At 38.6% G+C, this 18,550-nt stretch overlaps 1 protein-coding gene across 1 annotated transcript in view; it reads left to right on the top strand.

The window, feature by feature from the left end:
* Nucleotides 1-6,150: 6,150 nt before the first annotated feature.
* Nucleotides 6,151-18,550, top strand: part of LOC124153266 — a 40,480-nt gene continuing 28,080 nt past the window's right edge. Inside the window, exons 1-3 of the mRNA XM_046526364.1 lie at nucleotides 6,151-6,220; nucleotides 6,765-7,394; nucleotides 14,660-15,289. Coding sequence (XP_046382320.1) covers nucleotides 6,209-6,220; nucleotides 6,765-7,394; nucleotides 14,660-15,289 — 1,272 coding nt within the window. The 5' untranslated portion in view covers nucleotides 6,151-6,208. The remainder of the gene's footprint in view (nucleotides 6,221-6,764; nucleotides 7,395-14,659; nucleotides 15,290-18,550) is intronic.

Genomic DNA, 18,550 nt, shown 5'->3' with positions numbered 1-18,550 from the left:
ACATGTCGGTATTTGCGAATTTTCAAAGTTGGCATTCATTATTGATTCGCAACAATGCCGCGATCTCGCCATCGTCATTTGTTTATCGATGTCACTAAAAATGAAGCGAAGGTACTGATGTGAATTAATAAAACAATGCAACAAAGATTAAGGCTAGGAATAACTTTTTGCGAAAAGTAGGGGTTCCTCATGTATTTTGTTTTACCTTCTGAATACGAAAATTATGCTAAAAACATCTCAACATCTTCCTTTTCAGCCTAAATTGCACTATAATTCTATAATAGTACTATATTTCAAACTTTGTACGTCAAGGAATTATTGTGCTTTTTGGAAGGGCTAAATGTTAAAGAAAAGAGCTATACTGTAAACAGCAAAATGTTAATTTTCTTTGAAATTAATTTCACTCTGACAAAGCCGTTGCTCGGAGTAAATATGTTTGAATTAGCGGAAATCCACTGCTATTTCATGATATATGCTGTTAAACGGAACTTTGGTAAAAGGATAAAAGTTCCATCAGGAAATCAAGGAAATGCACCAAAAAGTTTGGTATGCTTAAATGATGGGTGGCAACTGTTGGATTCTTCGCCGTGAGTACATGGAAATGCTCCGAATGGGGATTAGCTGAGGATTTGCAATGATGTTATTAAGGAACCACATAACCAAGGAACCACAGGTTGAAAGATTTATTAATTGTTTGACTCCACATCACCGGAATGGATACGTTCACTATGTGCCTATTAAACAACTTCGGCTGCATATGCAAAAACACAAATGATGCAACATCTAAAATTAGATCCTGTTAATATATATTCCAGTTGGAAGACGTGTTGTAGAGTTTTGAAATAAATATAAATAGAAAGAATGATAATGAATTTAACGAAATACAACTTTTGACGGAGCACTTGATTTTTCTCTGCTGTTTGTTGGAACGCCGCGGCGCGTCGTGCATAATTCCAAGCAAATATATCTATATATTATAGAAATAAATCCTCTCCCTAAACCTAATGGATGGCAAACAAAAAGGGTAATCTCTTCCCTGCTTACTGCAACTTTTATTTTAGCAACTATAGCATTTTCACTACAAATTGTAGTGTTTTGACACAATGAAAATTTTAGACCAGAACCATAGAAGGGATATAATATTGGTAGTAATGTAGGATTCAACAAAAGAATACTTTAAGGGGCAACTCGAACTTAATATGGAAATTTTACTGCAAAGTAACGTAATTAGGTTAATTTATTTAAAAACCATACTCTATTTAATCAAATGATGAAGGGATGGAAAAAGAGTTTTATTGGGCGACGTATTAGTTTCCACGATTCAACTGTTCCATCCCAAAAATGGCAATGATGGCATTACGAATCGGAATAATCTTGGCAATTAAATATCTTGAAACATTGCTGACCTACGATTTTCCACACAACGTTTAGTGTCACAACCGGTTTCAATGGAGTTCGTATCTTCAGTTCAATCGTTCGCATCCAGGTGAACATGAGCGACTTTGCAAATTATTTCACGAGTAGTTTTCTAACTCGACTGATTCTTCGTTGCCGCTGACCGCGATTAAGTTCACGCCAATTCGAGTCTATCCTTCCGTGATAATCACTCTTCGTGAACACTCCTCGTGAGCGATGCACGCAAGTAAGCCCGTCGTTCACCCTAAGTCAAAAAAGAAAACTGGCACAGCTGATGGGAAAATCTTTTCTACCTCTGAAAATTGAAAGTCATCGAAGTCATTCATATTTATCCCTTTAATTGGTATTTTTATCAAAGTTCAGTGGTGAAAAAGGTTACTATTTTAGCTAAGAATCCATTTCATGAAGCTATGCACACTAGCGAATGTTTCGACAGATGCTTTATACATATATTTCTGGTACTTTTGCCACCTATTGGAATAGCGAGAAAAAGTTGAAGTTTACTAAATGAATGCTTCCATCATGTAAAAAAACAATAGTAATACTTTCCCACGCATTATATGAAAGAACATCGAGCTCAAAAATAGAAAAAATATCATTCCACGCTCTACATTGGACGATCAAATATTTTTCAAATGCGTTTTCAAGCGTAATGACGGCAATACACTATATTTCACTTCACAGTCCAGTATGAAACTAGAAGATAATTACTGTTAGAACGTAGCGTCAGCCGCATCAGCTTGTTGCAACAAGCTGACGCGGAAGAATAAAACCCTGAAGAAATGCAGAGGTTAGAAGATAATTAATTTTGGTTCAATATTGATTACTAATTGTAATTCATCCATGGAGTGATTGGGTTTATGGCTGTAATGAAATAGAATCATTGTGAATTAAGAGGGAAGTTCAATTTAGGAGGGGAACAAGTAAGTGGGATTCTCCTTTTATTTAATCCAAGAAAACCTTATCATTACCTGAATAGCTTTTTTATTTTACGTATTGAATTTTAATATACTTACTTTGGCCAGCAATGCGTTTGATCGCATAAAATATATTTTAAAGCCATTTGTTACGTTCTCAATGCAATGCACTTTTACGGACTATTTTCTTCAAAGGAGTTTTCTCCCTGATATAATGCTTTTTTGGCCATTCCATGTTGCCGGGGTAGCCGAATGAATCACCGCTCGGCGGTCGCGGGAAAGGAGAAAATCAAGTGTGGGGTCGTGGAGCTGGAAGATTCACGACCCTCACGAACTCACGCCACCTGACAAGGTATTTTAAAGGGAGCAATTCCCCCGTTACGGAATTTATTTTGATTTATGTAGTGTTTTTCTCATATTAAGTGTTTTTATGTGTTGGGCAAATGATCCATGCGTGATTTATGTAAAGGATTTATTACTTTGTTTGCAAGAGAAATACAGTGTAATGCAGTCACACCAATAAAAAAATAGAAAAACGATCGTTATAATTTCATTTAAGAGGGATACCTAGAATCTCCATAGCAACCCCCGGGCGGGTCGGAGTTAAAAAGTTAGTAACATAATCTCTTGGTTAAAGAAATTTGTATGTTTCAAGAGCTATAGTTATAAAAATGGAAGTCAAACTTTGCCACTTCTTTTCAGAAATTTTAAAAATAATTTTCTTTTTTTAATCATTAACATTTCATCATTTTGTTTCGTAGCCACGAATGAATGTTATAGAGGAAAGAAAAAAGAGGTTGCAATGTTGCGAGAAGTCTTCACGGGATTTCCAACGGTTTAATTCGTTGTGTATCACCAATATCCGCAAATAATTCGCCGGGAGAGAATAATTTTATAAAACAGTTGCCTCTGCCAAGATTATTTAGAGAATAATAAGATTAAAGAGAAAGGTGAATACTACACATATATTCCTAGCTGTGAAAAAAAACATCTGGCCTGACAGAAATTTAAACCCTCTTGCTGATCAAGTATGCCACTAGCTACAACACAAATTCATCTAATGCGCCGCATATATTTTGGAGTGTTTAACGAACTATTTCACGATTATAGTGATCACACACAAACTTGCTAATATAAGTACGGAATTCTTCAACAGACATCATTGTATTGAGAATGAATTCCGAAGCATTGTATGAGGAAGTACCTTCATGAACTCAGAACAGCCTAGCACACAAAAGCAAAAAATAAAGTATAACACTGGCTGAAACCGACATATTTTGTGAAAAAAATTTCTTCTTCATGGGATGAAATTTTACAAACCATTTCTTTTAAATGAAATTTTTGCAAACAATAAGGGATTTTAGCGTATCCATCCGCTTCCTAATTTTCATATAAATTCAGACCAAGGACTTGACTTGACCATTGACTTATTCAGACCCAATGATAACAGCCTTTGCTTGAATGAGGAATTAAAAAATGAAGTTAGACAACAAGTATAAATACGAGGCTCTGGTAGAATTCGGATATGCGTGCTTTCTAGAGCCACTTAATCTCAGAAGGTGAGGAAATTGATATGAAGAATGGCATGGATCGAGGATGAGTAACGTAGATGTGTGTCAAGTATATTAAATTACCCACATTTCATGATCAACGACAAATATCATATGAATTTCCCATGAAATAAACAATAAAATCAAGTTATGTCATTAGTGACACGATTATCGCAGCCCAAATCACAGCAAACGCTTATGTCGTGCGGCGAGAATCAGTCATATAGGACACAACCTATGCAGAAAATGTCAATTTATTGCTCTAAAAGGCAGGAAAAAGAGAATTTCTGAGGACAATCTATAACAAAGGCAATTGGGAAGTTAAAAATTAATATTGATAATCAGTATTATTGCTAGGCTTTGATGAGGTGGATAAATGGGTATGATATTTTATACAGCTAGATCTATACACCAATTTTTTATTTGCAATAAAGAAAAGTAAACAATATGTGAAAAGTATACAATATGTATATGTATGAAAGAAATTTCAGCCAAAGTAAAATTGAGGGTAAATGTATCGCCCAAACTTGGATAAAATGCATCATGCAAATAACTTTTTATGTGCGATATTTTACCAGGCCATGGACTTTATCCCAGGAAAATACCCTGAAAAGTTATTATCTACCAGCCAATTTATCTGACACCATAGGTCACTCAAAGAGCTATTCATCAATGGGGTTCGTTGTAATAAATCTCACCTCAGCCTAAGCCTCAGTCTTTTCATACCTGACATTCTAGGTAAAAGGACCAGTTCCTTTCCCTTAGCTGCCTGAGAGAATTTTCGTTATGGGTGTCCGAAGGATTCACCTGCCAATCAACCAGAGATCCTTCGGCCAGAAAACAAGGGTACCAATTAGCAGAGGTAAGTGGAAAAAGAAGTAGAAGTGACGTGAAAGAATACTCGAGATTTCCAACGGGTAAGATTCTCCATCACGGCCGAATTTTCCACGATACAATACGCCGGGAAATCCAGCGATCAGTCTTCGACGTAGAAATGAGTTCCCTGTCGGTAGAACGGAGTAAATTCTAACAACTACAGAGACTGGCTTATGCGTGTACAGCAAAGACTGACACGGTGCAATCCGAGGTCACGTGTTCAGTCGGATTGGCTGACAACGACAGGATAAAAATGAGTTTGATATTAAATGATCGCAACGATATCATTCTGAAAAATAAAAGAAAGGTTCACTTAATATATTTAAAAAAAACACGAACATATTCAGGTAGAACACATACATGACCACATCTTCAGGTAGATGTAACCATGGTACGAAACCTGGGTCGTGTTTTCTTTTAAGATATTAAGTGAACCTTACAAAGTTTATTCTTTTATTTTCCATAATGGAAAGGTTTCACGAAGTTAAGATTATAACCATCAGCTATACGTTATCATTCGTTATCCCATTGCTTATTTCAAATTATAAATATTTCAAAATTTACATAATATCATGCAAGTCCCGCAATGAAATGCCCTAACGAAATTACGTTTAGCATTTATTAAAGTCTATTATGGTTTGGGGGAAAAACGAATTCTCATACCTATCCGTTCGGAATAATGTCGTTCTTAATTTATCGTTTCTGTTGGACCTGGAAATAGAGTGGGTTCTGAAAGATATATATTTTCAATAGCTCAAGCAATCTAAGTCTAGCACGTAGCCTCTCGAGTCTTAAGCAGCTCCCAGGAAAATTCGTTTTACATCTTTGCAACGTTTTCTGTGCATTTTTTCAAAGATTGTGTAACCTAGGCATTTTCACAGCATTAAACTTATTATACACCAATTTAAGACTTGAATAATAAAACAAACCTGAGGGTATTCCATGAGAAAAATAGGCTAACGTATCCTGTACGCCCGTTGTAGTTGCAGAAGAAATCGTGCAGGTTTCCTTTGCGAATTTAGTTTTTTTTCAATTAAAGTGAAAGCAAAGAAAATAGTATTTCGGAGCCAAGATTTATGAGACAGTTTTAAATATTTAAGATTTTAATTTAACCAATTTATAATTATCTCGCTTCATAATTTTTTCCCCTTCATATTATTAAAATTAAGTTGCAGGATTCGCAGTAGGTCTCAGGTTTTGGATGAGGCGAAGGCATTTCGAGAGCTCTTCCATTCTATGTACTCGGAGAGAGAGAGAGAGAGAGGGAGAAAGTATTTTGGGCAGGGGTGCGCACGACCATTACCCGCCCCTTCCCTCCACCCCCTTCGGAGTAACCCGAGCGAAGCGAATCGTGAGGGATATAAGAAGCACCGCTGCCCTGTGCAGGTCGTCACTCACCCAAGCACCTCCCTCCGAACAAGAAGAAGCAACTACTGCGGAAGAGGAATCATGAAGATCCTGGTGAGCACCTAACGCAATTGTATTACTCGCTGCGTAGCCAATATCCCTAAAAACGTTTGGATATCTGTTGACAAAAATATCATATTAATTCGCTGAACGCAATCGCTGTCAATTTCCTTATAATATTGGAAGCCGAATTATATTTAAAGCAATTTATTCTCTCAAATAATTCCATTCTCATTGTCATTGAGAACACGAAAAAGCATATTTTTATGGAAATTAATATTTATACATTTAGATATATGTATGGATGTTAAATTATATCGCCTTTATTTAAAATAAGCACAATAAAACTTCATTTTGAATACTACCAATAAATTAAACAATTTGCACTCGCTGGGGATAATTTATAAGATGTGTAAGCATTAAAGAGTTATACTGATCGTTGATTCTTTGTAATGACTTTAAAAAATGCATTACGCAATGAGCATCCCACGTAGTGCTACTAAAGTAATTGAAATTTCGTGACCATTTATTCCTCGCATAGTCATCTGCCATAAGACGCTTCTAACGAATTCACGAAATCTATTTTTATTTTCTAAAGTCCATAGTTTGCATCTTCGCCGTGGGCGTCGCCTTCGTCTCGTCCTCTGAGGACGCAGAGAAGCAGGACGCTAAAACGGCAGCAACATCCTCAGATGAGGGAGCAGAGAAACAGCTGGAGAAGCGGGGGATCCACGGCTTAGGCTACGGAGGATACGGAGGAGGATTTGGAGGAGGATATGGAGGAAGCTACGGTTTCGGAGGGGGGCATTACGACTTGGGGGGTCACCACCACGAGAAGGTCATCACCATCAACAAGGAAGTGCCCGTTCCAGTGCCTCACCCGGTTCCCGTGCACGTGATCAAGAAGGTGGGCGTGCCAGTCCCGCACCCGGTCCCTTACCCCGTGGAGAAACCATACCCAGTGCCAGTGGAGAAGCCTTACCCCGTCCCCGTGGAGAAACCAGTGCCCTACCCCGTCATCAAGAAGGTCCCCTACCCAGTGCACATCCCAGTCAAGGTCCCCGTCCCACACCCAGTCCCCGTGCACGTGGAGAAGAAAGTCCCCTACCCCGTGCACGTCCCGGTCAAGGTCCCCGTGCCGCAGCCATACCCCGTATACAAGAAGGTCCCCGTCTACATCCACACCCACGGACACCACGAGGAACACGGATACGGAGGATACCACCACTGAAAGAATGGAGATAACGAGTCCCTTCGAGGACATATGCATGTTGAATACTTACGTATGAGCAACGATTAAGTTCTCCTACCCTCTTCGTAAAATCCCATTTTTTAAAATGATTGCGAGTACAATTGCAATACTTTTTACCCATTGTTAAAACTGAAAATGACCTGTTATTGTTGCTTGAGAATTTGTAATAAAGTTGAATGAACGTAATTGATATCATTTGAAATTTACTCTAGCCTAAGAAACTTGTAAATTTAATGCTACTAGTTGTTTATTCAACTTAAATAACCTTTTACACTACACCATATGCTTTATAAGTTTAGTGGCCAGAACTGCCAAAAACCAAGGAATCCCTCCTTATCCTATGTTTGACGCTTATCCAACTCAGTGACTTACTCCATGATCAAGCATGCCATTACAATTATTTATTAGTGACTTGGAAGCATTTATTTCCTGTGACTCCTAAATATTTGAAATCATAATGTCTATTATGGTGATACTTCGAAATAAGCGTGAGTGAAAACGAAAAGGCTCTTACAACAAACTAAAAAATTCTGACTATTTATATGAATTTTATAGTTGAGCTTCCATTTCAAGTGTTTTATGGATAAAATAGAGATGACCACTCAAGAACAACATTTTCCTACCTCATAACCGGTCATTTGGGCAAACGAGTCGAGTAGTATTTTGAAAAGTAAACTAATTAAATTGTATCATAAAGATGGCACGATATTCGTTCAGGAGCATTTCAAGGCGCACATAAATCATTCAAAAGTATTTCCACAGCATCTGAGGGCGAAATGGAGGGCGAGTGGTTGATGAAAATAGGAGTGGACGTGAGGTCATTGGTGAGAGCACCACTAATATGGACGCGAGAGATTTTCGGCGCGTCTGTGCATGCGAACAATGGGGAATTCCACTGAAAATGGATGATTATGCAATAAAAAAGTATCCTCCACGCTAAAAATTAAAGTGAAAGCAGTTCTTCTCTAAAATGCGTTATTATTCGCATAATTCCACTTTGAAAATCGTATAGTAATCTTGCGCTTCAAACGACCCATCACCATGTTGGCTGAGCGAGACGTCAGAGTCCAGTAAACAAAACGTTTACGTGGTGCCAGTAGACTGTTTGCCCCAGTTTTAGAAAAATCTATGTATCTCTCATAGCATATAAGTCTACCTATGCATCTCAAAGCAATGGGTAAATGGCAGTAGTTAAATGAGATACAAAACGAGCTCTAGATTACTATCGAAGGAGATAGTTCATTTAATTTGTCTTACGTTTCAATTTCCCGGATTCTCAACTCCGCGAAATCTTCATTGCCGGAGAAGAAGGTCTTTAAAATCTATCGCAACTGTTTTTGACACACCCTTAATGTTATGTCTCATTGTCAGTATCGTCGTAGCTGTTTGTTATGGTCGTTACTATTTGTTATTGCCATGGAGCGAATCTGCTTATTCGCGTTATGACGTCACAGGACGTTTTAGTAGCGCGAAAGAATTTAGTTATTTTCGCAAACTTTGAAGCTCCGTGATGACAATAATGAGAGTTATGGAGTCATATTTTGCAAACCATAATAACTTCAACTTACTTATCGATGCATGTAAAAAAATATCTATTTTAATTTTATGAGAGCACCCAATTATGAAATGACAAAATTTTATCTCAATTTATATTTCGCCAAGGTCCCCGAGAAATCTGAGAAATATTCGTGGCAGAGCAATGAAGAAGCTAATTTTAAACAAATAAAAGTTTGTAGCACTTTTCAACAATTTTTTTCTGCGTACAAAGCGTTTCGGCTCACTGAGCCATCACCTGGTACTGCAATATATTTGAAAAATCACCTTTATAACTTTGAGAGAGGGGGTTGGGGAGGATTTGACATGTTTGAAGAAGGGGGTGGGAACAGGCGTATAGAGTGGAGACATTGGGAAAAGATAAAAAAAAATGGAAAATTGCTACAATATTTTATTTATTTAAATATGTCTAACTTCCACCAATTGAAGCCTGAATCTGTTGAACTGAGAAGAAGCTAGTATTCGTCAAGCATATTGTGGGAATATTTTCGTGCGAGCAAGTAAATCAGAGGTGCTATTTCAAACTCGACCGGCCACACCTTGAATATGAAGCTAGAATATGGTATCCGGCGCAGATAGACTTAATCCTTGAACTTCATAAAATACAAAGGAAAGAAGCGCGATTCGTTAAAATCTGCCACGGGTGTAATCTGTCAAGCGCTACACACGTGTTAAACGAATTAGGTTTGGAGCCGTTGGAGACTCGGAGGCTACGCGATAGGCTTAGATTGCTTGTGCAATCGAGAATGGATATCTTTAAGAGCCACGCGTAAACATAATATTAGAACCCCACTACATTTCCAGGTCAGACAGAAACGATAAATTAAGGCGGATATTTTGCCGAACGATTAGGAATGATAATTCGTTTTTCTTCCGCACGATAAAGGACTTTAATGGAGAATAGGCTTTATTTCGTCAGGGCATATAATTTTTATGCGTTAACGGCTCGTATCTTAACCACCCCCGCCACACGCCTATTGAGGGGGCTTGCGGGGTAGTTTGCTATGTAGATGAAACCCTGTATGTTTGTTATTTTATTGCAATATTTTGTGCATTGCATTTAATGCATGAATGGTATGTCACATCAATTTTCTCTTTTTGTTTTAAAATTTTTAAATATATTTCTTAGAATGTTATATTGGATATTTTTACAGTTTAATATTAATTTTTGATACTTGACCACATCCGTATTTACTGTACCTCTCATCGTGAACGACCAGAATACATGATTGATACCTTTTGCGTGATAATTTGATGATGTAGGATCATTCCGATAACGATACAATCTTCTGGCCATTTGCAACATACGTCGTTGGTCGATCATTCGCGACTGAAGTCGATCGTGATATTATATCGGTATATTGATCGATCATAGTGTTGCATGGATAGCGATAGACATCGGTCACGAATGACATTGATCGTGATTGGCATCCGTTGTGATTGACATGGGTCGTGATTGACATAGGCAGCGACTGACAATCGACCTTTCGCCATTGACTCACTTAAGTGAACGCTGAACAATGATCTATATGCCTGATAACACAGACTTGGCACTTCGCCGTACGTAAGCCTCCACGCACTAAAATCGTCACGCAACGCTCTCTGGATGATTGGGAAGGAAGTAGTGCTGTGCGAGAGTCTCGTCTCGGCGGTCGAGACGAGAATTTCATTTCTCGGCATTGTCGGGACGAGACTCTCGGCGCGGTGAGAGTCTCGCCTGGGTCGAGAGTCTTGACGAGAGTTGAGAAGTCTCGCCCCTTCGAAATTTCTCGACACCGGTCGAGACTCCCGGGCAAGGTGACAATTTTCGATGAACACTGCAATCAGCCGATGATAGAGGTTACTGGGGTATCCCCAACGACATTTATGAATTTATTCACATTATAAAAATATTTTATTTAATTATTTACCCTCTGCAACCAATTTCTTAAAGAGTGTACTCGATTCTAATAGTGTTCCCAACCCTATTTTGGAAAAAAATTATTTCCTTTTTCTGACCTCAATATTTAATATAAAATTTGAATCTTGGAGTGTAGGTATTTAAATTGGAATGTAAATTTTGCCGATGTTTCCGTTTATTTACAAATCATTATCAGGGATTAAAATGAAATTGAGCATATAACTTTGACACATAGGCATGTTGGAGGGTTACTGCAATGTTTCTTATTATAGCAATATAATAAAAAAGAAACATTCACCTACAAATTAACAAAAAAGAAGAGATCACAGTCTAATTCTATTGAATTTTATATGCTTTTTTGCAATGTTTATTTACGGTAACTAAGGTTCATGGTTACCTGTCAATTTTGGTTAAATAAACAATAAAATATGCTTAAGTTGTCAATGCCGATATTATATTACAACTATTTTTAGTTTTGGAAATATATAAGATGTCTTAAAATAATCTTTTTGTTAAAAGTTTTTCAATGTCTATAATTGAAATAGTTTTATTTTTCTCGAGGAGCCGGGAGTCTCGACGGGTGTCGAGAAATCTCGAAGGGGCGAGACTTCTCCACTCTCGTCAAGACTCTCGGCCCAGGCGAGACTTTCGCCGCGCCGAGTCTCGTCCCGACCATACCGAGAAATGAAATTCTCGTCTCGACTGTCGACACTCTCGGGTGGTCGAGGGTCTCGCACAGCCCTAGAGGGAAAAGCCATTGAAAAGCCGGCTATGGGTCATCAACTCACCTGGTGCAATTCCCGAGAAGACTTATTTACCATTGGGAATTTATTTAATTAATACATATTGCAACGAGTATGCTATCGCCTGGTGGTAATATGACAGTTAAAATAAATAAATGAAAAGGCTACCTACCTGAGAGCAAAGTAAAGGTATAGAACATACACCGATGTGATACAAAAAATACACCAACTCGAATACTATACTACTAAAAAGTGCAATTGGAACCGAATAGCCCATTTCTACGCTCCCTCATTTACCACAATGACATAAACCCAGAATCGAGGAATACTATTTTAATATATGAGGAATACTATAGGGATACTGTTAAAAATTTAATATTTACGGGGAAGATTTTAAAAATTTCTTCAGGTGGGTCATTCCATCCCCTTTTTACTCTCTGCTAGTGTCGTAGCGAGGGGGTTCCGGACCCTCCCCCACCCCCCGAAATATTAAAGAACACTTACTTTGCATCGCAAAAGAAAACCAAATATTGAAAAATGATGAATTTACGAATGATTTCTTTGAAAAATGAAGTTTTTTTCGGTTATAAAAAGTGTTCAAATAAGTTTAAAACCCTCTACTTAGTACCCTGGTTTTAAAATAATTTCTCCCCCTAGTTTTACACCCTCCCCCTCCGAACTAAATTCCTGGCTACGCCACTGCTCTCTGCAGGAAGAATTCATTCAAAATGTTCGCAACGAAGGCGTTTGTTTGCGTATTGTTTAAATATATTTGAAGTTTTACTTGGATTAAGTTTCGCACTCAAGGAGATCCGGAAGTATCAGAATTAAAAAAGACAGGTGGTAAGTTTTATTCCCAGCATAATGAGTGTTCCAAAATAGACTTTTTAGATAAAATTAGGGCTAAATAAACGATGATGGAATGTGGAGAACAAAATATCAAAGGACCACGAGAGCTATATAACGAGATAGTATCACAATTCAAAAGTAGAAAACCAGCAGGTGGGATCAGGTGGGCAGGCCGTGTATCGAGTAGAGAACGTACAACCATGATAAAAGATGTGTCAGACGGATCGGATTACCAAGAGTAATGCGACCTTTGGGACGGCCACGATTAAGCTGGAAGGATCAAATCGTAAAAGAAATGAGGAGAGTTGGAACAGAAGTGGATTGGATACAGTTGGATGTGTGCAACCCATCCTTGAATATTTCTCTCCCATTTGGTCAACTGCTTCTCCCACCACACTAAAATTAATCAGCCGTCCACTCAATTTCTTCTCAGCAATAGTTTGACATCGCATACCTCACCTCAGATTCTCTTCACGTGCCGAAATACTTCATTCAGTAGGATTATTACACCCCAGCCACCGCCGGTTGGCATTAGACATCAAATTTCTTTACCGCATCATGAATGGGTCCTTCAGATCCAGTGATCTCCGAACATTCTTTTCACTAAGCATTCCAGCTCGCTGCAAAACCCGCAATAATGAAGCAATACACCAGCCCAATTTCAGTCTGCCGTTATCTCTAGATTCCTCTTTTTCCGCCTACCTTCTATTTTCAATTCAATCTCCAATACTTCTTCCTGTCTTGACATCTTTGCCTCCCGCACCAATTTTAATAACCAAGTGAAAAGTCTATCTTTTTGACACCGACCTTTTGTATGTATTGTATATGTTGAAAATGGTTGTTATTTATGATATTATTTTTATACATGTTTATTAATTAAATTCACATAATTTACTTTGTTTATAACCCCAATGTAAAGGCCTTAGTGCTGATTTTGGTGTGATATAAATAAATAAATTTAGAGACGTGGCGATGTGCTGCTGGTAAGGCTAAAAACATACTGAGGTTTGAGTTACCTAATTGGTGAGGTAAGGTATTTTTGAGGCCAAGTCGCGGTTTCAATGTTGGCCTCGGCTTATGGAAACTTCGCCATTTTTGAGCTCTCTTGACGTATGGAGCGCTCTCTACTGATATTCGCACTGATACGGTGAGAGTCGGGGGAATCCGCGGTCAACCAACGCCTCTTCGTTTCATCGAAGCGCAGCACCCCCACGAAGTAACCCGAGCGGATCGAATTGTGAGGGATATAAGGGCACCGTTCGCACCCACAGATCGTCACTCACCCAAGCACCTCCCTCCGAACAAGAAGAAGCAACTGAGGAAGAGGAATCATGAAGATCCTGGTGAGCAATCAACACAAATATCACTCGTTCGGTAACAAATATCACGCGATTACTTCGGTAATCCGTGCAGAATAATATCTTTAATTTGCAGAGATTTTTAGAAATCGATTTCTTTTTAATATTGAAATAAGATTTTTAGCATTTTGTTCATTCAAAGAACTCTATAGTCATTCATAATAAGGGCATGAAAAGGAATATATGTATGCAAAATAACGTTTATGCGTTTAGAAATATTTATGAATGCTATATTTATATCACCTCAATTTTAATTAACTAAAAGAAAGTTATCATAGAAACATCACTTGCTCAATTGCCACAATATAACGATTACTTTAGTGATACGTACAGATTAATCTAATAAAAAAGCAGAGCTTACTATCCTACCAAGCAGTTATTTCATTCATAATACTCGATGCAACAGGGACCTTTTACAAGTGTACCTCTAGAGTCATCTTGGCAAAACGGGCTCAAACGGGACGCATTGTCTACCTTAATGCTTTAGAAATATTTATGCCGTCCATAATCAAATCATATTAGTGTTAACAACTAAGAAAATTCTATTACATTCTATCATTTATAATCGCCCAACCCATATTGAACGATGAATCCCGCAAGACATAATTTCTTTATGTCAAAAGTTAAAAAAAAGATGAGACATATCCTCATCAGGATAAGAAAAATATTCATAAACGAACTCATTGAATTGAAAATTTCATAGTTTCTTGAACCTTGTGATTAATAAAAAGTTACTATTGAAAAAATGGAACCTTTTATAACCATTGCTAAAGAAATTTATTCTAGTCTTCACCATACATATCTTGATTTCACAAAATCTATTTTTATTTTCTAAAGTCCATAGTTTGCATCTTCGCCGTGGGCGTCGCCTTCGTCTCGTCCGCTGAGGACGCAGAGAAGCAGGATGCTACAGCGGCAGCAACATCCTCAGATGAGAGAGCAGAGAAACAGCCGGAGAAGCGGGGGATCCACGGCTTAGGCTACGGAGGATATGGAGGAGGATACGGAGGAGGATTTGGAGGAAGCTACGGTTTCGGAGGGGGGCATTACGACTTGGGGGGTCACCACCACGAGAAGGTCATCACCATCAACAAGGAAGTGCGCGTTCCAGTGCCGCACCCGGTTCCCGTGCACGTGATCAAGAAGGTGGGCGTGCCCGTACCGCACCCGGTCCCTTACCCCGTGGAGAAACCAGTGCCTTACCCAGTGGAGAAGCCTTACCCCGTCCCCGTGGAGAAACCAGTGCCCTACCCCGTCATCAAGAAGGTCCCCTACCCAGTGCACATCCCAGTCAAGGTCCCCGTCCCACACCCAGTGCCTTATCCCGTTGAGAAGAAGGTCCCCTACCCCGTGCACCTCCCCGTCAAGGTCCCCGTGCCGCAGCCCTACCCCGTCTACCAGAAGGTCCCCGTCTACATCCACTCCCACGGACACCACGAGGAACACGGATATGGAGGATACCACCACTGACTGAATGGAGATAACGGGTCTCTTCGATGACCAGAATCTATGAAGTTTGACCACGCAAATGCTCGTACGAAATTTTACGAGCTAAGGAAGGATATTTCGTGCAATTCCTCTCTTCATCTCGATACCAATAAATGAGCAACGCTGAAGTTCCTATACGCTTCAAACAATTCCGTCTTGGAAAAGGATTGCATCAGAAATTGCTCTTTCCACAACCCGTGGTTATAACTGAAAAGTATGTGTAATTGATACTTGAAATTTTAAAATAAAGGTCTATGAAAGAAATAATTGTCATCTCAACTTCATTCCAACCGATAAAAAAGGCCAAAACATACGTCATCATCTCATTCCCATTTACGGAGTTCAAATGTAATATTAAGAGTCCAAAACTACGTTAAAATTATTAACTTTTTCATTCACTCATATTCCTCACTAATGATCTATCCCCATGAATACACCTGCTATGTTCTTATATTTTCCTGACCTTGGTCACTAGATAATCCAAAGAGGACAAAATATTTGAAATCGTCAGTTCAATCAGGAAGGCACTCCGAAATATGCGTTTGAAAAAGTAAAGGGAGATTTTCAGAAAAAAATCAAGCAATGCTAACGATCTGCTTTAATTATCTACATAATAGGACGGCAATATAAAGTACTTGGAAGAATATGGCGTAGGCGAAAGTCAAGAGAAAACAGGAAATTACTTGCGGGTTTCATAATAGAATGGGTAATTGTTTTGTAAATTAAATTTTTGACATACATGGAGGAAATTTGGCACCATAATTGCTCTTGGGACATTTCTCGGCAGACAATTCCAGCTTCTCTCCCCTGGCTCTGAGATATCTTTCAAAAAATTGATAGCATTGACCGGTCAACATCTCGACCCTAAACAGCTTTTTGTGCCCGATTCTAAATACGAATGTGCCACCGTCTAAATCCACTCCCACGGACCCCCTGAGGAACATGGATATGGAGGATATCACCACAGAAAGAATGAAAATAATGGACCCCTTCGATGACCAGACTCTACGGAGTTTGGCCACGAAAATGCTCGTACGAAATTTTACGAGCTATGGAAGGATATTTTGTGCAACGAAACCAACCACTATCTGATTCATAATTGGATCTTATTATTACATTGATTTTTGTAACAGTCAATGAATTTTCTTCCAAATCTTCTTCCTTTTTTAAGAGCTTCCATCAGCAACAGCTACCCTTCTATATCGTTCTAATTGAGCACACAATCCATAGGATCATGAATTTAAAGGAAGATTTACTCTACGTACTTACATATTTAGTCCAATGAAATTGGGAATTGCCAGTATTAAGATTTACATCGTTGATTTAGGAAGCCATTTGCTCTCCAATTAATTGCGAATAACATGAAAGCGATGCTAATTGTGGGAGTAACAAGCTTTCTCATAGACAGTTATTGACGATTAATATTACTGTTTTGCTGACCTACGGTTATAATTCTAAAGTTAAGCCTAAATTAGCTAATGGAAAAAGTTCATTAATTACAATTTTTCGGCGTATATTTTTTGCAAGTAAAGTTATGGGCGACTTAGTTCAAATTGGTTCCCTCACTTGAATTTCATCAGCTATTTGAGCTTTCAGATTGACGTGTAAATGCTTTTCCTATTACCGTTGGTAGCATTGTGCTGATTTCAATAAAATGGTAGCCAAAAGGAAATAGACAACGTCAATTTTTTCAGGGAAATATAATTGTTATTGTTAGTTTATACATTCTATTATCACCTTTACTACTGAAAGAACACCCATATGACTGCATTTGCTCATAATCATAAGCAAATCAACGTCAAAATAAATTCATTTATTAGAGACGAATGGTGAAAACGCATCAAATAATTGTGTTCCAGCACGCAAGAAATAAAATTCTATGTAAACAGAAATTTAGGAATACATTTGATATCCAGTTCAAAAAAGAGCGCATTAGTCTGAAAATATGCAATATTTCATAATCATAACTAAATCCATTTATTCTAGCACCAATGCACCAATGTAAATGGCGATTCCACAAAACTATGGTCATTATGTCATAGTTATTTTTCGTCCATAATGTGCATCTAGTCTAGTGCATAATGTGATTATGTTTAGTCCATAGTATGCATCTTCGTCGTGGACGTCGCCTTCGTCGCGTCCTTCAGCGTTTTTTCAAAACATTCGCATGACTTCCTCTGACGTTTAAAAATTGGAAATGTAGGCCAATGAAAGGAATATTTGTCACTTCAATCTTTTTCTAAACGATAAAAATGGCCAATTTCTCGACAAATTTTATCATCTCATTACCTTTACAGAGCAATAAAAAATGCAAATTATGAAAAAAAACTACGTTAAAACCACCTACTACCTTCTTCATTCACATGTATGTATCACTTTTAATGGTTAAGGTGCGTTTGGTGGGGACATGAAGCAGGTAGTCCGAAGATGGGCGTGGTACACCCTCCGTAGGGTCCTTAATCCTCAACCCTTTCCTCGACGCGTTCGCCCTCGCTGGCCCGTGTCTTGGACCCTCCCAGGGGGGGCCTCCCTCCCGAAAAGTGACCGCTATGACTGCAATTTGGAAATCAATCAATCAATCCAATAATAAAAAAATGACTGTTTGCATAGTACTCCTGTCAATCGTGCGATCAAGTACGTCTTTGAAGCGTGATTCTGCGATGAAAAATAACGATTTTGTTAACTTTGCTAAACACGCGGCTGTGGACCACCGGAAAATGGCAACAGCGCTTTGGAATGGGCAAAGTAGCGGGCTGTTTGAATGAGTTACGAGCATGATTTTGCCATCTGGTACCGCTCATTTGCACGCCAAGGCTTCAGTTAATTTACCTTCAGTTCCACATAGTCTCCGATTAGATAACCTGCGTCGAGATAAAGGGTCAATTATTCCCTAAGACGGATATTGAAGGGTTAAAGCAGTCGAACTACTTCAAAAAGTCAAAAAACACCCGAAAGGTGGATAGGTTGTGTGAGTTTTAGACGGTGACTGCGAGTCCCTTTACGTATTATATTATTATGCAAAATACATCTACCAGGGGTTACAACAACCTTGACCTCTTGGCAGCGAGTGCGAAATCAGAACTGAGGCTGTTATTATTGACCACAAGGCACATATTTTATACCTCATGGTTCATCTACATCTACATTATACCCCGCAAGCTGCCTAAAAGGCGTGTGGAATGGGGTGTCAGGATACCAGCCGTCTACGTATAAAAAATGAAGTGCTCTACAAAGTTGTGA

This window comes from Ischnura elegans, chromosome 2, assembly GCF_921293095.1.
Source record: "Ischnura elegans chromosome 2, ioIscEleg1.1, whole genome shotgun sequence".
Lineage (NCBI taxonomy): Eukaryota > Metazoa > Arthropoda > Insecta > Odonata > Coenagrionidae > Ischnura > Ischnura elegans.
This window is presented reverse-complemented; position numbering and strand designations above follow the sequence as displayed.